Here is a 20710-nt window from a genome sequence, read left to right as displayed (position 1 = left end):
CCTTGGAAAGATCCTTAATGCTGCAGACAGTGTGCCGACACACACACACCAAGTTACATTCTTATAGGGTAACATTCTTAAGACATCAGACTGCTAAAATCAGAAGCATCTTATAAAACTGGGCAAGTATATTAAGTAGGTATTGCAGGCCTTGTTAACAGATTCATCCTTGAGAAAGAGCCAAAATCTAAGAACCATGAAACCAATTAGATTTTAATTTCCAAGGGTAACCTGAAGATACAAGGCCTGGGGACATCAACAGCTTGTTCTCATTTTTAAAAGGGAGGTGAGGGGACTAACATGGAATAAGGAGTCCCCTGGAGACTTAGTGTCTTCTGTCCTGACTTCCCCCAAGCTACTTGGTAAATTTCCACATAAGATTCCCAGGAAGGCTGCATAACGTCTGGCTCATAGAGAGGCTGGTGGCCTTCCTATATTGTCCCCCAAGCTGGCAGAGCCTATCTAAAGAAGAAAAAAGATGACTCCAGGAAAAAAAAAAAAAGATTGTGTTGGAGTTTAGAAGCTCTTAGTTTAGCAAGAAATGCCAGGTCAGCACATGCCCTATAGGAATCTCTCTCAGAGACCATCACCACAGTGCCCATCCTCTGGGGATCCTTATGGTCTCAAAAGACCCATAAAAAGTCCTGAGATCAAAGGTGATAAGAGAACCTCTCTCCAACCCAATCAATTAAGCAGTTAGGCCCTCAAATAATGAACCTGGCTTTTCTAGAAACTTGGGAGATTCTCAAATAAACAGCAGAGAATGGTTTTGCCCCTGGGCTGGTTTTGTCAATCTGTTCGATTCACTGTTCACATTGGCCTGGGCAGCATCTGTAGCTAGTGCAAAGGGAGCTGGTGTCAGAGGAAAATACTAGTTCAGTGTTAAAACTCCTATCACTCCAGTTCGGCATGGTGACCCCCAAAACGTAAAATGTGTGGGCCTGATTTGGAGACAGTGGCGGGTAGGTATCAGCTATCAGCAAGAAGCTGGCAGCCACAGAGGCCGGGCTTCTTCTGCCCTCAGGCGTCATTGTCAGCTCACCCTGCCAACAGAATGTTAAACAGAAGAGTCTGCGTGCTGGGCTGACACCGCCAGCTTCCTAGATTTTCCACACGCCATCATGCACATCCAGTCACTCAGCAATGAACCGCTCGGTTTAGGATTTGGAGCATTTTGCCTTATTCCATACTCCTCTTTTTCAAAGCGATCCCAACTCCGTCACCTTCGAAAGATAGAAGAGAGAGTCTGTGACTATTTCCAGGCTCCTTCTTTTCAAAGGCTGTCACCAGTGCCAACACGGAGAGGGAGCCTGGCCACACCAATGATGTCATAGAATTGCTATAGCTCCTCTGTCCAAATATCCCTCATGTCAGGCCTTTCCAAGAGTTACGAACCCTTGAAAAAATGTACTGATGTGAGTCTTATCACCTCTTCACCTATTTTTGATGAAGGTGCTAAAAATGCTAAAGAGTGTTAGTATTCAAAAGGCAGACAGAGGAAGGAAAAGACGGGAGAAGACAGTGGCCTGCGTTGGGTGGCTGAGCACCCAGTGTCTGCGCCTTTGTGCCGGGTGAAACTGTGATAAGAGGCAGATGATCCTAGAGGAGCCAGTTAGTAGACCAGATGGTCGAGGGAGCTGTACCTGCAATAATGGGTGCTTTAATTGGGAAATGTCCAGGATGCAGATGGTGAGGTCACCTGGTGAGATGGCTTACAGCTTTAGAGCCACCGTAGGTGGGTCAGCTAGCCCAGAGGCAGACTTTCACCTGCTTACTCCTTTCATGGCCCCTGCTCTCGGCATCCCAGCTGTTCCGGAACCAGTCTCCAACCAGTGGCCTAGGTGGGGAGGGAGAAGTAGGGTAGCATCTTAAACAGAGAAAGCTTTCATTTTCTGTTTCCTTTCCACCTCTGGATTTGCTTTTGCTTTTTTACTCTGTTTTTATAGCCAGATTAACCTTTTTTGTTCACAGATGATGTTGACCTTAGTGGTCTCCAATTATTCCTTCCCCTGGATGGGAGGGCAAAACCATGGAAGAGATTACAAGTGTAGCAGTGTTCCCATAAGGGCCATCCGCTGTGGTTAGGCGACCAGAGAGGAAAGGGGGTGGGTATATAGTCTAGGAAAGTTAAAATCTTCCCTGAGGAAGGGGCCTTTTCCAAAACAGCCCCAGGGCCGTGTTCCTCCTGGAACCTGAACACAGTGATTAGGGCCAACTTTAGGAACAGCTGGTTCAGGGGACAGAGGAACAACTGTCCCCTTCTCTGGTCTCAAAAGGGTCTGGCACCCCCACGTATCCCTCCACCTCCCATGCTCTCCTGTGTGACATGTTGGGCTTCCATGAATTCATTTCTTGCAGCCTCCTAGATTCTAACTTAATCTTACCTTTTAAACATGACATGTTGAGACCGGGGTTCAAAAAGAGAACGTGGCATTGCCTCAAATACAAATTCTCCTATAATTAAACTATCTTGAGAGACAAAGATGAATGGTTTAGTTAATTCAAAACATTAAAAAGAAAACATTTCTTATGGAGAGTAAGTTTTCTTTCATTGAGCATTTGTTTAAAACCTTATGTGGGACATCAGAAACCCCTAATATCATGAGATAAATCCATCTGACTCTTTCAACTACAGCCAGTCCATGGGATAAATTTAACATATGCAAACCTATTTTAATATGAAGAATAATCGAATCTTTTTGCCCTGCAGGGACTTCTGCCACCAGCTTATCAGTCACCAATTGTATTCCTATTTTGTTGCTTTAAATAGAATGCCCCATGATCACAGTAATGTACACAGCTATGATTTAATAAAAATAAAAATAAATAAAAAAAATAAAATAGAATGCTTTTTAAAGACAGAACAAGACAAAAGACGTTTTCCACTCATGGAATTCTCAGGACTGTCTCAGGGGAGCTAGTGTCAGTTCTGGGTCTGTGCACTTTTACTCCCATTATACAATCCAGGGAAAGGGCATCTAAGTCGTAGTGACTTCCTCCCACCTGTGTTTGTCCAGAGGAAGGGAAGTGCCCAAGGAGCAAGCAACCCCAGGGTAGAAATGAAAGGTTAGAACACACAACTCAGCACCCGTAGCTCAGTGATCAGGGCGCCGGCCACATACACTGGGGCTGGCGGGTTCAAACCCAGCCCAGGCCTGCTAAAAAACAATGACAACTACAACAACAATAAAAATAGCCAGGCATTGTGGCTGGCGCCTGTAGTCCCAGCTACTTGGGAGGCTGAGGCAAGAGAATCACCCAATCCCAAGAGCTGGAGGTTGCTGTGAGCTGTGACGTCATAGAACTCTACTGAGGGTGACAGAATAAGACTCTGTCTCTAAAAAAAAAAAAAAAGTTAGCCATACGAAAATATTTTCCCATGTATCTTAGTTTCAGTACTTTTCCTCCATGTATCTTGTCTCAGTATTCTCTCCATCTGGTATTGTCTAAAGGACAGTTTGGGGACAGTAGGTTTATTTCCCAGGCCCAGAAGTTAGTCAAGCAAGAAGTTAGTGAGAACTTTCCTGTCTATCTTGGGAGTGAACCAGACTTACTCCATTTTGTTGAGGGCCTGCAGCCCAGGAATTTGCCAGAAGTAAACTGGTATTTTTCTGTTATAACCTAGGCCTAGCAGTCCCACTGCTTCATCTCATACTAGGGAAAACAAGATTCTCTTGGCCATAGCCTGAAGCCCTCACTCAGGGCTTCCCAACGCCTGGGGAGGTGAGTGAGCAAGAGCCAGAGGGCAAACACAGGGTGGTTCTACTTGAACACTGGTAGGAACAAAGAAAGGAGCATTTGTTTTACATTATAAAAGATTATATATATATATAGTGGAATCAGGTGTGAAAAGTCACCCAGACATTTAAGATCAAACAGACTGGAAAGGGTCTTTGCTCACCTGTCCCCAGCATCCCTGGGTTCCCCCGCCCCCTGACCCCCGTGCCACACAGGACCTATCCAGAAGGAGTGACTGGGCAGAGGGTCTAGCTAGGTTCAGAAAGGGCAGCAAATGTTGAGTTTAAATTACGGGCAGTTACTGTATTGGTGAGTGTACTGACTTTTGACTCAGTGTCCATAGCACAGTGGTTACAGTGCTGGCCACATACACCAAGGCAGGCGAGTTCAAACCTGGCCTGAACAACAATGACAACTGCAACAAAAAAATAGCTGGGCATTGTGGCCGAGGCCTGTAATCCCAGCTACTTGGGAGGCTGATGCAAGAGAATTGCTTAGGCCTAAGAGTTTGAGGTTGCTGTGAGCTGTGACGCTACAGCACTCTACCGAGGCTGACATAGTGAAACTCTGTCTAAAAAAAAGAAAAAAAGAAAAAGATTGTTGGTTTTGCAATTCATTTTTTCAATTGTTGGGGGTTTCAAAAAATGTAAGAACTGTACCCAAGGGTTCATTTGTGAAGACCCGAGGATTCTGAAGCCAGCAAGTGAAAAAAGCCTTCATGGCCAGGCCACTCCCTCCGGAGAGTATACTTCTTAAGTGGAAAAAATGCAAACAGCAGTGACTTCCCATGCAGCTTGTAACCATCTGGGTGTAAGTGTTCTCAGGTTGGGCTCTTCTGTCTAGGGGGATTCCTGAATCCCCTCGGGAGTTGGGGAAGGTTTGGGGACGTCCCTGGCCTCAGCGGGGACAGAGGGTCTCATATTGATGAGAGCCCAAGAGAGAAGTCGACTGGCCAATGGAATTTAGAGGAAAAGGAAGGGCTGTGGTTTCCCTTGTATCTGGTGGTTGAGAAAATCACAGCCTTTGGCAGGAAAACCTGTGAGGCGGGCTTGTGCCAGGGCAGATGTGGCCAAAATGAAACGACAATAACAAAAGTCAAACTTCCTGTGAAAGCTCTCCTTGTAGGGAATAGTCCATAAGCTGAGTGTGAGAAGGAAATTTTTTGGCCTTTATTGAGGCTTAACAAATAAAAATTATATGTATTTAAGGGGCACAACTTGACATTTTGATAGACATTGTGAAGTAATCAAACTGGTGACCTATCCCTCACCTCATCAGAGTTATGTTTTTTGTTTTTGGTTTTTCTTTTTTTTTTTTTAAGAGAACACTTCAGATCTACCCTCTTAGCAAATTTCAAGCATATGACACAGTGTTAATCATGGTCGTGAGGCTGTATGTTTAGAACTAACTCTTCTAGCATAACTGAACCTTTCTACCCTTCGACCTTTGCTCACTCACCTCCCCAAGCTTCGGGAAGCCGCAGGTGAGGGCTGCAGGCTGGGGCCATGAGAATCTTTGTTTTCCCAAGTAGGAGATAAAAGAGGAAGACTTGCAGGCCCATTCCCCTCAACTCCCAGACCCTGGCACCCACCATTCTCCTCTGTGTTTCTAACTTTGACTATTTTAGACACCACAAGTAAGTGAGATCACACAGTATTTGTCTTTCTGTGCCTGGGTTATTTCTCTTAGCACAATGCTCCAAGGTTCATCCATTTAATCACAAATGGCATGATTTTATTCTTTAAGGCTGAATAATATTCCAGTGTGTGTGTGTGTGTGTGTGTGTGCATGGCATATTTCTTTATCCTTCTATCCGTTGGCAGACAAGTCAGTTGTTTCCCTGTCTTGGCTGTTGTGAATATTACTGCAAGGAACCTAGGAATACAGATACCACTTCAAAACACTGGGTTAACTTCCTCTGATGTGTCCCCACAACTGGGATTGCTGGATTGTATGGCAGTTGTATTTTTAACTTCTTAAGGACCCCCATACTGTTTTCCGTAACAGCTGTACCAATTTACATTTCCATCAACAGTGTGTGAGTGTTTGGGGAAGGGAATTATTAAGCCAAGGAGCCAAGAGCCTCAAAGTCCAAGTCGGAGCAGCTGAGAGGACATGGGTGAGACCCAGTGATTCGAAAACTTGTCTGCACAGCAAAATCCCCTGAGGAGCTTCCAAAAATACTGATGCCTGTGACCAACCCACAGAGATTATGGCTAAATTGGCCTGGGGTGCAGCCTGGGCTTTGAAAGTATTAAAAGATCTCCAGGGGATTCTAATGTGCAGACAAGATTGGGAAACACCGGGGTAGCCCCAAGCTACTCAAACTGTGGTCCCTAGGAGGTTGGTAAAATCAGGCTTGCCCCAGACTTGTTTGTGCATTTGAGCTGTCCCCAGGAGATCTTACGTTAATCAGAGTGCCTGGTTCATTTAAGAAGCACTGTCTTCCAAACACACCCAGACCAGGCCAAATCCTCTAAGTACAATCTCACAGCACACTGTTTTTCTCCTTCTTAGCACTGATTGTGTTTGTAATTCTACACTTAATATGAGTTTTTTGCTGGAAAAGAATATGACACCCCCAAAATTCTTGGCATGGAACTACAGTGCATTGATTAAATTAAAATGTGGGTTTGGAATTCGGATTCCTGTGTTCACGTCCAAGTTCTAGCACTTTAATTTGACCCTTCTGACCCTTTTTAATTTGAACCTCACTTACTAAGGGTTACTCTAATTCTTACTGGTTTGTCTCACACTTCCCTGGTTTTAGTGTGTTAAACTGTTCTATGTCCTAAGCACTAAACAGCCTGAGGCAAACCAACTCCTATGTAAGTTGGGGGTTCTGACAGTGTGTCAGTGGTTCTCAAACTTTAGTTTATCCAAGTCACCTAGAGGTCGTAAGCGGTGATGGCTGGACCCAACCTGCAGAGTGTCTGATTTCATAGGTCTGGGGTGAGGCCTGAGAATCTGCAGTGCTAGCACATTCCCAGGCTCTGCTGCTGCCTGAGGACCACACTTTGAGAACCACCACAGCATATTTACCTCTCAGGGCTGTTGTAAGATATGTGTGAGGTCAGGCTCAGCACAGTGCCTGGAAGCCCACAAACCCCAGTACTTGTTACAGCTGCTTTCAGTTCTTTTTATTATGGAAAAGGTGAGACTTGAGCTGGTTCCTAAAGAGTGGGTGCGGTTGAAGCCTTCTGAAGTTTAGATGAGCCTGGGCAAAACCCCAGAGTGTGGAGTTAGGACTCCAAGAGGCACAGGTGATTGGACAGAAAATCTAGGTAGAAGCTGTAGATAATACGGAACTAGAGACATGTTTGGACAGGTGAGATGGGCCATATTGTGGGAACCCAGTGGCATCTAACAGCCTGCAACCTGTATTTCCTTTAAAAGTGGTTTGATATAACTTCAAAATGAGACAGGCACCAGTCTCCTTAATACAGACAAACTATTAAGAGTGGGAACAAACCCAGAAATGACTTTCTTCTTGTTTATTACGGATGTTGTTCTTATTTGTGTAAGTCAGAGCAGTTTCTAGGAAACAGTTTCCAACATGTAGTCCCGCAAGCCCTGTCTGTCCAGGCATCTCCGTCACCTGGGCTGCAGGGTGAGCTCCAGCCCCTGCGTTTGGCACTAAGGATACGCAGCCTGTGGCCTTCTGCCGCTTCCAGGGAGTCCCAAACCCGGCTGCTTTGCTCCCACAAACGCTGCCTATGGTTCTGATTCACTTTCTTCTCTGACCGTCACCTCTCCATCCCCACTTGAAGTCTGTTTACGGCCTCGAATATCTGACAAGATTGGACAGAACAGGAGGTGGTAGCAATCCTGGGGCCAGGGTGAATGTGGGTAGCTGTTGTCCCACTGCCCCCAGCCCAAACCCTTCCATGACCTCCCATCCCTACAGTACAGACACACTGTCCTCCTCTTTAGACCCAACTGGCCTGATGCCCACAGTCAAAGCCACACTCACAGGAGGCTATCTAGGGTCTAGAGCAGTGTTTCTCAACCTTCCTGATGCTGCAACCCTTTAATACAGTTCCTCGTGTTGTGGTGACCCGTAACCCTAAAATTATTTTCCTTGCTACTTCATAACTGTAATTTTGCTACTGTTATGAATCATAATATAAATATCTGCTGTGCAGGATGGTCTTAAGCGATCCCTGTGAAAGGGTCATTCGATTCCCAAAGGGGTCGCAACCCCCAGGTTGAGAACCGCTGATCTAGAGACTCCTGATATGGTAAGAAGTCACAGGCTCTGGATTGCGAAGACATGTGTGTGAATTACACCCTTAGTAACAAATGCTGTCAGTTCTATGAACTTGTTTCTCAAATGAGCATGATGTAAAATACACGTTTCCTAGGATTGTTATGAAAACCAAATGACATAGGGATGTGAATATACTTTATAAACTGTAAAGTGCCATACCCCTGGGGGAAAGTGCCACAGCAGATTGATGAGACCATAGCTCTGATGTAAGGCCTGCCTAGTTTCACATCCTGGTTCCCCCATTTCCTATCATTGGTTCTTGAAGAGGAGGCTTGACCTCTCTAAGCCTCAGTTTTCCCATCTGAAAATTAGGTTTCTGATAATGTTATCAAGAAGCTAAAAAGAAAATATGAAAATTCTTGGCATGTGGCTGGCATGTAAGTACTCAATAAATGTTAGCTATAATCCTTATCATTGGCTGTAAACATTTTTGCTTAAAGGCCAGTACAGGATGAGGGTTGGAGCCTCTCTCCCCACTGTGTCCAAAGGAGCTCCAATGAGACCACTCCAAATGGGCAACGTGCATCATCTGGTTACTAGGAATAATGACCTCAAAGAAAGGTTATATTTGTTAAATAAAAAAAAAAATGACAAAGCGGACTATAAAACTGTTATTATTAGGGTTGTTGACAGTATAAAAGGGTAGTTTCTGATCACTTTTTTGTCTATAATCCCACTTCTTTCCCAGACCCTCTTATAACTATCCCACCCAACCCCTTTCACCCCATCTTCTCTCCTGGAAACCCTAGGGACAAGTTTGTTTTAAGTAACAAGAAATGTTGACCACTACTCTTTACTAGCACCTGTGCTTCTGCTTAGAGAACTTACCTGTGAAAACCAAGTCTCCATTGAATAGAATTTTGTGTCACTTCTGAGCATGCTACCTCAGAAAGCAAACAGAGGGCGTGTGATTGTGCTAAGATATAGGTTTCAAAAAGGTAAAAATCATGACTCCTGTGTAAATACAAAGTGAAACTTCGCAAAGATTTTATTTGATTCATGAATGAGGGAACCTGATAGAATTTAGGTCAGTTTACAAAGCATTTGAAGAATAAGGTATTTATAGGTGATTTAATGTTAGGATAAGATTGATGGATTAGTAACAGAACTAATTAATGTCTTCCAAGATAATAAACCATAACCTTTGGAGTTATTCTTTTTTCAAAAAGACAAATTTTTATATCTCTGCTAGACCAAGATCTCCAAGTTAACATCTAACTTTACTAAGTCTTGGAGCTAAGCAAAGTAGATTTCTGTAGGCAATCCTTATGGGGAAGGATTATCTGTAATAAGAAGAAAATCATTTCTGAGTTTGTTCCCAACTCTTAGCCACTGTCCTACTACCACTGTCACTCTGTGACATTGAGTGGGTGTATCATCACCTTTCTGCCTTATCTGCAAATTTTGGATAATTTTTTTTTTTTTTTTTTGAGATAGAGTCTCACTCTGTTGCCCTGGGTAAAGTGCTGTGGTGTCATCATAGCTCATAGCAACCTCAAACTCTTGGGCTCAAGCAATTCTCTTGTGTCAGCCTCCCGAATAACTGGGACTACAGGCATCTGTCACCATGCCAGACTAGTTTTTTTATTTTTAATAGAGACAGGATCTCACTATTTCTCAGGCTGGTCTTGAACTCCTGACCTTAGGCAATCCACACGCCTCGCGGCTTCCTGGAGTGCTAGGATTGCAGGAGGGAGCCACCATGCCCAGCCAATTTTTTTTTTAACAATGGTAAACATCTATTTAATTTTACAAACAACCTTTTAATTTTACATGATGCCCCATTGAGGGGAAAAAAAAAAAAAAGAAGGGGGGAGTAATCCAATTGTCAGAGGAGGAAACGGTTACTTAGAGAAGAAGAAACTGAGCTTCAAAGAGAGCCTCTATTTTCTAATTCAAACCCCAGGCTCACCCCTAAACTCTACATTGCATTTCCCCTTTATAATTCCTCTTAATCCTACATTGTTCTTGGTGACATTTTCCCCCCTGAGTAATCCCCTGGAGTTCACCTGAAGGCAGATGCTTAAAGGAGAGAGAGGTCCCACAGTCGCTCTCTGCTCCTTACTTTTCTAAGTCCTTTTAAGTGCCTGCCACAATTTGGTTCCACAACACCCATCAGATGAATCACATGCTACTAACCTGAGCCAAAGAAAATTGTCAAAACATTTTTTTTTTCCTCCCCTTAGGAGAAAGGGCAGATTAGAAGCTGCATTCCAGCAAAGCTTTGTTAAAGTGATAGTTTCTTTTGAGTGCCTCTGTTCTTAGCTACTGTGAGACACTGCTGTCTTTCAATGGAGACAGAGTCCACATCAGAGAAACCTACTGTTTATAAACTGGAGTACCTCATTTGGAACACTGTCGCTGGCTGATGTTTTCCTCTCCTCAGCAAGTGAGATCATTTTCTCTATGTTGAAGATAGCTGGGCCTGTCTGGCTCCTGCGTGAATGGCACGCAACGGACAAATGACTATTTACCGTGTTAAACAGCCAGCCAGGAAACTGGCTGAAAGTGCAGCCTGATGGCCCAAATCTATTTCTTCCTTGCAAGGGCATTTATTTTTCTCTCCCAGACACTACTGTTGCTATAGAAACCATTCTCCTAGCAGGATGGAGACTAGGACAGAGTCTGCTTCCTGCACCTACATTTAGTTTGGTGTCCTGGCCTCACAGGGCCAGACTTTTACATCATCACTTGCCTTTCTGTGTGCTTGTTGTGATTTTTAATGTCAATTTTCTTCAGGTGATGGAGCATTTTAAGGGCAAAGGGCTAGGAATGGCTTTCCTTATAAATTAATGATTTAAGTATGGAATGTGTGTGTAGGCACTTAATTTTTTTTTTTTTTTTGAGACTATGACTTTGTCACTTTTGGTAGAGTGCTGTGACATCACAGCTCACAGCAACCTCAAACTCCTGGGCCCAAGTGATTCTCTTCCCTCTGCCTCCCAATTAGCTGGGACTACAGGCGCCCACCACCATGCTTGGCTAATTTTTCTATTTTTAGTAGAAATTGGGTCTCACTCTTGCTCAGGCTGATCTCAACCTCCTGAGCTCAAGCAGTCCATCTGCCTCAGCTTCCCAAAGTGCTGGGATTACAGGCGTGAGCCACTGTGCCTGGCTTTTTTTGCTTTCTAAAAAATATAGTCAGAGAAGCCCCTCAGATATTTGAAATAATAAGAAAGAATATATGGTGTGCAGTTAGAAAAATAGTTCTTCTGAAACTCATTCCACCCGCAGAATTCTGAAGCAGGTAAAAGAAATTTTTTTGAGAGGAGGCAGGCAGGGCTTCTTTTATCCCTAGGATGCAGGTTAGGACACTGCATGAGACTCAACAAGTCCAGTCACTTGCCCAAGTGCAGCAGAAGAGAGGACCTGCCTGATCCCAAAGCCTCGTCTCTAAACTTGAAATAGCTGCCTGCTCTCCACCTCTCCACTTGCTTCTTGAGTAGCCTGGCAGGTGAAAAGCCCAGAACCCTCTTCACACCCAGCACCCTCCTTTTCTCCCATTTTATCTGACCCCACGATCCTCCCTCCCACCCCGCAACCACACACCGCTTTGTAACACCTCACAACATGAGTATCCCGTGGAACGGAATTTGGGCAACCCCGATCCAGGCTAGTTTTCTCATTTAATGGAGGAGAAACTTAGGCTGGGCAAGGAAATGACTCGTCTCCAGTTGCACAGCTAATAAATGCCAGAGTTGGCACCATAAAGCAGCCCCCTGCATCGCAGGCCAGTGCCCTGCCGTGTGGAGCTGCCTGATGTCACTGTTTCTACAACAGACCCTGCGCCAGCAGACAGAATTGCAGCCCCATGTCCAGGCCAAGCACTGGGACTAATCCACTTGTAAGATGAGAGTTAAATCAGCCTCTTATTAGGAGAACAATAATGCTCAGGCATGCAGGGTGTTTTGCCACTTATGAAATGCTTCCCCATATCTCTTCGGTTTCCAGGCCTCTGGGTATATCTGAACTGGCCTGACAATGAAGCCTTATTCATAAATTGTATGCTTCCCAAAACAAACTTTGAATCACTCAAATTTTAAGTGTGGGAGGATCACTATATTTCAACTAGTAGAAATCAGGGTGTCAAGGAGAGGTGGAAAGGAGCAAGGTTATATGCCAGTGGCTTTCAGGAGCAGAGTTCTGCCTGCAAATGAAAGCTCTCCGGCTTCGGGTGATGCATTAATGAGGGGTATTGTCTTTATTTTCCCATTTGATGTGAATCTAGCACTGGACAGGCCGCAGTATAAAGATACTTCCCTTTACCAGGTTCATCATACCTCTTACTTCCCGAAGAGGCATGTTGTACACAAGAGCTAAACAAAACCAGCAGAGTCTGCAAAGACATGGCGTAAACAGGCTTCACCAAATGGGAGGCAGAAAACCAGGCATTGCTGGGGGACAGGTGGGGTCAGGTCCTAAGCACAGCTGTCTCTCTGCACGTCCCTCCTTGGATTCTAACTGGCAGTGAGGATAGCTCTACAGTTTAACTGCTTGTTCTTTCCCCTCTTAAAAGCAGAGAGAATAGACTAGTTATGCTCCAAAGGGCACAACTTGTGACACCCCACGCCGAGTGCCTTTCAGACCTTCTATCCTTGTGCATTTTCTTCCTTATGCTAGGCATTGCCTTCTCTCCCTGTTCTGCTTGTCCACCTTGAATAGCCCCAATCCAAAGTCACCTCCTCTAAGAAGCCTCCTTAGATTTCCCATATACTAACACCTTCCTCTGTGCTCCTGAGATCTGTGTGCAAGTTAATAGCAGTCACCATTAGCAGTGCCTAATGTGTTCCTGTACTCTGTAGAATGTGTATCACATTCTCTCTGTACCCATTTAGCAGGTAAGGAAACTGAGGCTCAGTTTGTTCAAGGGCACACAGCCAATATGTTGAAAACCTGGATTTGGAGCCCAGATCTCTCCGACTCCGAGCACACCCTTCTACTACATACTAAGCACCTTCCCTTACCTCAGACTTACCCCTCCCATTGTGAGAGGAGTTTTCCTCTCTAGGTCCCCCTACCTAGACTGTGTGTTCCCCTGGGATCCACCTGTGTCTTATGCTGTATCCCCTGTGCCTGGTACATAGTAGATGCTAAATAATGGTTAAATGAATCAATTATGTTTGTTGAGTCCCTTTACATTAGTAGTTGATTGAGACAGAGTCTCACTCTGTCACCCTGGGTAGAGTGCCATGACATCATCATCACTCACAACAACCTCAAACTCCGGGGCTCAAGTGATCCTCGTGCCTCAGCCTTCCAAGTAGTTGGGACTACAGGTGCCCGCCACAATGCCCGGCTAGTTTTTTTCTATTTTTAGTAGAGGGGTCTCACTCTTGCTCAGGCTGGTGTCAAATTCATGAGCTCAGACAATCCACCTGCCTGGAGCTTCCAGCGTGCTAGGATTACAGGTGTGGGCCACCTCGTGAGCATGTTGAGCTGAGCCCTGCTTCTGATAAAATCACACAGAAAGGGCATCCGTGTACCAAGGTATCCCCACCCCCACCTCTAGGGGAGAGTTAGGTGAATTTCTCAGCCTGCAGTTCCATATACTAATCCACTACTTCTCCAGTTTAATGTAATACAGATCTCCTGGGAATTTTGTCAAATTGCAAGTTCTTATTGAAAAGGGCTGGGATGGGGCCCAAGGGTCTGTATTTCTGGCAAGCTCCTACGCGATGCTCCTGGTTTGAAGATGCCATTTGAGAACCATTCAGTCTAAAAACCTCAGCAGCAGCAGCCAATGCACTTTTGTTACCTTTGACTGGTGACCGGTAATAAAATCTGTCTCCTGCATTGTTCTCCTTCCAAAGGAGATTTTAAATGCTTGTATGATTTTTTTTTTCAATGCTTTAGCAAAATATTTAAGTTATGCTTTGAGCTATAAACATTTGGCAGCTCGCACATTTGTTGGTGCCTGTAGCTTTGGTTTAATCACACCCTATCAATAAATCACAAATAAAGGAGGGAGAGGAGACAGTGGAAGATTCCATTCCAGTGACAAGTGGATGGGGAGGGATGTGCACGGGTGGGGGAGGAGCAGATGGCCATTCACAGCAGCATAGTTCCAACCAGTCTCGATGGTTTGTGACAGCACTGGAGGCTGGGAAAGAAGAGCCCTCTGCTGCATTCTCATTGGGAAGGGCCTTACCCTTTTACCTTTGCCAGCCCTAGAACCACATTCCATATCCAGCCCGGTCTTCTCTGTTCCTAGTAAACAGTTGGTGATGGCTTATTGATCTCCAGCCCCTTTGAACCCTGCATGGTCCCTTGGCCAGCATGCCAAGTCTCTTAGAGGTCAAGCATCTCCACTGGTGCAAGACTTTTGGAAGGAAAACACCCTCTTTTCTGTTCCTTTTCCAGATGTCCCTGGGCCAGCTGCAGTCAGCAAGAGGTGTGGCATGTTTGGGATGCAAGGGGACGTGTTCGGGCTTTGAGCCACATTCGTGGAGGTAACAGATTTTGTCAGGAAGGACTCTGTCTGCCTTTACTTCTTGGCTGTCCTCTCCAGGAACTCTGGTTGCTTTCTCCGCTGGGAAGGCTTCGGGTGCATGCATTGCCGGGGAGGGATGGCTGCAGAGGGAAGGCACTCCTGCTTGCTTGCCTGATTCAGAAACACAGAAGAAGTCCTTTAAGGGGGAGCAAAGATCTGAAGTGGAGCTACCATTTCATAGTGGAGCTACCAAACCCAGCCCAGCAAGGACTGCTCTGGCAAGATGTGGGCAGGGGTTGGCTGGTGCCTGGTGGTGTGTGGTAGGCCGGTCTGCACCAGGGCTTGGCAAAGGGCATTGATCTTCCTCACTGTACCACTATCCCTGCTTGTGGGATTTGGCCTGGAGTGGCTCCTGGGACAGAAATGAGGGTCATTCTGTCCACAATACTTAAAAGCCAAGGCCTGGTATCCGTGTCTGCACAGGAGAGCCGTAAGACCCAGCTGGACCTGGACTTGCAGGGTATCTTTCTTTTTTATTCACTAAGGATTCTGGTAACAAAGGGTGAGGCCACCACATTACACAGCTCCAGGCAGTATTCACAACAGCATGTATGGGGATGGCGTCCCCCTGGGAGAGGGAGGCTAAAGTCTGTGGCGCACCATAGCAAAGAAGGTTTTTGCCATCGTTGCCATAGTGCTGACCTTGGGCGCGCAACCAGGGCAACAAAGTTTGGGGAATGTTTCTTCAACGATACTGACTTTCATTGTGTGATGGCTATTATAACAATCACAACTACCAGTGAACTATGTGCAATCTTTTATATTGAAATGGGGAAATAAGCCAAAGTGGTAGATCAGGACAGTAAGGGTGGGTAATGGGGAGCCAGCTACTAACAGAAGGATCTGAACATAGATATGCAGGAAATCCAATCCCATGCTCCTGGCCGTTCTGCAATCCTATGAGCCATAAGCTTTCAAAGCAGAAGATCAGTCCTTGGCTTCATTCTCTGCCAGTCCTCAAGCTCAGAGCAGCTCACTTGGTCTTTTGGGTACAGGAGACTGTCAAGGTCATCTAAATCAGCCTTCCATCCCCTACAAAAATGCCTTCTAGCTACTCGGGAGGCTGAGGCAAGAGAATCACTGAAGCCCAGGAGTTGGAGGTTGCTGTGAGCTGTGTGACGCCATGGCACTCTACCAAGGGTGATAAAGTAAGATTCTGTCTCTACCAAAAAAAAAAAAAAAAAAAAAAATTCCTTCTACAACCAAAACACTCACATGAGGGGGAACTCTCCACACTTCTATTCTGGCCACTTGAGCTCTTTCTGGCCTGGAAGAAAGTCAGCCTCCCTATCATTTCAACCCCACTGGTCTTGTATCTTCCCTCAGGGTCTCAGGACAGTGTTGACTCCTCTTCCGTACTCTGAAGGCATCTAGAAGGTCTCCTTTTAAAGTTATCTGGGCAGGGAGAAAATGTTCCCTAAATGCATCCACCGAGTCTGTTCAATCACGTTTCTCCTCCTCTCCGGGATCACAGCCCTACACAGCCTCTGCCCAACATCTGGAAATGGTCTTTTAATATCATCTTGTCTAGTTTTCTAGTTGTTTATGGAGGGAGGACAGTTTTGGATCCTGTTCCTCAGGCTAGAAGTAGAAGTCTCTTAGCGTTGTTTTAATCCCTGTGTTTCTTTGTCCTCCAACCAATGATTTGGACATCAAGTGGACCTGTCTTTGAGAAATGCAGATTCCTTGCAGGTCCGCATATCCAGGGTCACCTTTCATTTAAACATTCCTATAGGGACTTCAATTCAACCCATGTTGAAGCGGTGACATCTCAGAACTTTAGGGGGAACCCTGATAAGCCCTTTTACACTCTAATTTTTAGACTCCCCGTGGCTTGAAAGATATTTAAAGGATCTACGTGCCACTTAACCTGGCTTAACAGGAAAACCCCTCTAGTTATCCTCAGGGGACAGAATTCAGTTCCAAATTGTTGATGACAAATTGCAGAAATGGCCATTTTAATACCATTGAGGATCCTTGGGGGATATGTCTGTGTCCTCCACAATTGGGGTGCCTGGAAAGAGTAGGGTAGGGCAAGTGGGTGTCTTCGCCATCTATAAAGTCCCAGCAACATGCCTGGCAGCACAAAGGGTGTGAATAAATGGAGAAATAATGTTCACACCATCTCGCATTTGTTAAAATTGTGTTTCAAATGTTTTGCATTCCCGACATCTCTAACAGCATCCTGAGATTCCACGTTAAACAAAAAAGCAAAGGTCAGCTTCCTCACCCAGGCCCATGCATGAAGGTGTTTGGGGGGCCAGCGGGTTGGTGGTGACATGGAGGACTTGGAGTCGGGGCCCTCCTTTTGGTGCCCCTCCACGTGGGGATTGCCTTTGCTTTCTGCCTCTTCATCCTCCTCTCACCTCCAGCTCTCCGTCCTCACTACCCACTCGTACGCCACTGGCACTGTGTATCGCCCATCTTCTTAGAGAAGCAGTCTCCTCAGTTGGGCTCTGAAAAGGGATATTAATTGTGAACAAAATGCCCGAATTCTGTAAAACAAGCAACCCTTTCTTAAGAGGAGGAGAAGACTTCTAATGTTTCCTCTGCAGCATCATCAGGGTCATTTTCTCTTTTGCCCTGCTGGAATGAATCCTTGAGATCATTGATTTTAACATTTCTCAAATTGCAGCCCACTGAATGTGAACTTGGACCGCAAGCCTCTCAGATAACGTTCAAAATGTCACAGTGTGTATCAGTGTATTACAGATAAGGAGCAGCCTTGCACCAAAGAAAGGGGTTTAATCCTCTTTACTCATTGTTTTCCAAACTCGTGACCCGTGAAACTGAAACCTTTTTCTATGTACCACCTGCTAACCTCCTGGGGAACGGGTCCAGGCCAGCAGCAGCACCCCAGATCAGGTGCAGCTCTCTTCTCACTCAAACTTACTTATGTTACAGTTTCCATCTGATTTACTCTTCCTCTCCTCCACCAACTATAAGGTCCTTTAAGGCTGCAACAGGGCCTCCTTCTCTTCATATCAGATCAGGGTCTCCCATTCTCCACATAGTTGACATAATTTTTTGTTATGGGGCTGTCCTGTGTAATGCGGGTTGTTTGGCAACATCCCTGGCCTCTGCCAGACTCTAGTTGCCAGTAGCAGCACCTAACCCCCACTGCATTCCCCATTCCCCACTGGAACAAACAAAAATGTCTCCAGACTTTGCTAAAATCCCACTGGGGGACAAACTGACCTTGGTTGAGAAGCACGGGTATAGACCATCAGCCTGCCCCTGCTGGCCCACAATCAATACTTAGGAAATGTGCATACAATCATACTTATGAAATGTGCATACGATCAGATGTGTCCATCACCTGAGGATAGGAGAGGAAAAGCGTTCCAACAACCTGGAACTGAGTTCTATCCCATGATAGAATCATGCAGCTGCAGAGAGGTCTCCCCCGCTTAGGCCTTCCCCATCCCTGCATCCTGCGGTTGGTCTTGACCTTGCTTACTTTACTTAACAAGCTCTTAACGTGCCTGTGTCAGAGCAAGGACACAGCACAGCCTGCCCCTGGTGACAGGCCAGAAGGGGAGGGGAGCAGTTGTCCTCTCACACCTTCGAGCTCTGGATTTCTAAACCTCACCAGCATGACACAAAGCAGCCACTTCTTTTTTAATTGTCAAAGAGAAGTGTGGTGAGGCTTTCAAGTAAATTTGAACTGCTCCCCAGGATTCATTTACTTCTCCTGCCTCCTGACAGAGACTTCCCCTGAGAACATCAATCTCTTGCCACTCCAAGGGTTTTCCTCAGCCAGCTTCCTTCCCCCCGAGCCCTGTCCACAAGATTTCTGAAGAAAATTTCCACTGTATTCTAATGTCAGTGTGTATGCTGAAAAGCTTAAAAGTTGCTGAAGTTTCATGGCTCATGAATTTTGGGAGACAATTTTAATAATTCTATGCCATAGAGGTTAGCGAACTTTTTTTTGTAAAGGGATGGATAGTAAATATTTTAGGCCTGTGGGACAGATGGTCTCTGTCGCAACAACTCATGCATAGACAATATGTAAATAAATGGAAATGGCTGTGTTCCAATAAAACTTTATTTACAAAGGCAGACTGTGGGCCAGGTTCAGGCTATGAGCCACACAGACTCTAGGTTTAGAACATATCTAAGGAATAAACCAATCTTTGCCATGGCAACCACAGGAGGAAAAATATGCTACCCTTTTTACTAACAAAAGTCACATTCTTAATTCCACACAAATAGACTGATATAAAAACTGCTGTTTCCAATCCCAAAGTGCAATTTCCAATCCCAAAGGCATTTTTGTTTCAGATTACCACTCATCTACTGCTTACCATTCCAAATTACTAAAGTTAAATTTTGAACCTGCTTTCAAAAGGGTAGATGCTGCTAGTGGGAGCCTCTGCCTCTTTTCTGGAAGTTGATCTTACTTGTTTCCCGCGCCCTCCAGGAAAATATGCAAGTCTTGCAGATGCAGTCAAGAAGACCACTGCCTCAGCTCTGACCTAGAAGATGATCGGAAAATCGGTCGCTTGCTGATGGACTCCAAGTATTCCACCCTCACCGCCCGGGTGAAAGGCGGAGATGGCATCCGGATTTACAAGAGGAACCGGATGATCATGACCAACCCCATTGCCACTGGGAAGGATCCTACCTTTGACACCATCACCTATGAATGGGCTCCCCCTGGAGTCACCCAGAAACTGGTAAGACAGCTTCCTCCAACCAAATGTCAGCCATGGATGGCATGGGTTTCTGAATTTCAAAGAAGGAGGTCAAGGTCATAAAAATGGTAGGATGGCTGTGGTTTCAGCCCGGCTCCTACATTATGTTACATTGAAATGAAGACTGGACCAGTTTTCCTCATCCATGAAATGAGTAGAGGTATTCATACAAACTCTTAAGGAGTCTTCCAGCTCTAGTGCAGAGGCATTGTTTGTTTTCTTTGGGTTCCTTATTTCTGAACACTCAAAATTCTCAGAGTCCTTGTCTTCCTCTGCAAGATGTTCATTTCCCCTCAAAGTAGCCTGGGGTATATACCCTTTGAAAGCCTTAGGAGAGCAGAAAAATAGTCTTCTCCTCTCTAAAAGCTGAAGTTTCTTGGTCTTAGAACAAACTGGTTATATGCAATCCTGGAGGAGAGGATCCCCTCGAAGTTGGGAACAAAAAATGGTCAAAGTGGCCTTGAGGAGGGTGGAAATGACACCGGCCCAGAGAGAGCAAATGACTCACGTAAGGTGGCACTCTGGCTGCTCAGTATAACGGAGGGAGGGGGGTGGGGTCTTGGTGTGTGTCACACTTTATGGGGGCAAGACATGATTGCAAGAGGGACTTTACCTAACAATTGCAATCAGTGTAACCTGGCTTATTGTACCCTCAATGAATCCTCAACAATAAAAATAAAATAAAATAAAATAATCTATAAATAATAAAAAAAAAAAATCCCCATACCCTGGTCACCCTCTTGACCACTGAGTCATAAGCTCGAGGTTGCAGAATATAAATCACCATACATGAGCATTTCAAATGACTCCCCAAGTGATGCCCCATGCGGCCACCTCCAAGATCTAATGCACCAGACCAGGGCTCCCCTAATCTCCACCTGCATGTGAACCACCCACATGTGAGCTCATTAAAATACTCCCAGCAAGTGTAGAACCATCCTGAGACGCTGCACCCCTGACCCTCCCAGGTGATGCTGGTGCTGCAGATTGCCAGGCCCCCGCTTGAAGGAACAAGGGCTAGAGCAGCGGTTCTCAACCTGGGGGTCACGACCCACAGGAACTTTATTAAAGGGTCGTAGCATTCAGAAGGCTGAGAACCACTGGGCAAGAGGACTTCTATAGGTCAATAAGATAAAGTTTTAAAAGCTTCATCGATTTTAGAAAAGCAAGCCTTTCCTGGAAGAGAAGGAGAGCCTTCAGAGTTCCACAGGATCCTGTCCCTGCAGGCTCTGACGACTCCCCGCCCACTCAGGACCTTAGATCACACTGACTTTCTCGGTCCGGTTCCAGAACACACCAGGGCCTTTGCCTGGCAGTGCTCTCTGCTTGAAACATTCTTCCCCTGCTGTTTGCGTGGCTTGGCTCTTCTCACAAAGGCTTCCCCTAATTATTCAATTTACAACAGAGGCCACCCCACCTCCTACCACACACATTTATGGCTCTGTGCTTAGCTCTCATCTCTTCTCCACACTGGGGCAAAGTGAAGTGCAGTACAGGTGCAGGCTGTGGGCTGGA

The 20710-nt window shown here is 45.5% G+C and overlaps 1 protein-coding gene across 1 annotated transcript in view; it reads left to right on the top strand.

Annotated features, from left to right (window-relative positions):
* The window catches only part of LMCD1 (LIM and cysteine rich domains 1), a 69194-nt gene that overhangs the window by 19870 nt on the left and 28614 nt on the right, over positions 1-20710 (top strand). Inside the window, exons 2-3 of the mRNA XM_053600043.1 lie at positions 14369-14457; positions 18922-19177. Of these exons, the coding sequence (XP_053456018.1) occupies positions 14369-14457; positions 18922-19177 (345 nt within the window). The remainder of the gene's footprint in view (positions 1-14368; positions 14458-18921; positions 19178-20710) is intronic.

This window comes from Nycticebus coucang, chromosome 8 (assembly GCF_027406575.1).
Source record: "Nycticebus coucang isolate mNycCou1 chromosome 8, mNycCou1.pri, whole genome shotgun sequence".
Classification (NCBI taxonomy): domain Eukaryota; kingdom Metazoa; phylum Chordata; class Mammalia; order Primates; family Lorisidae; genus Nycticebus; species Nycticebus coucang.
This window is presented reverse-complemented; position numbering and strand designations above follow the sequence as displayed.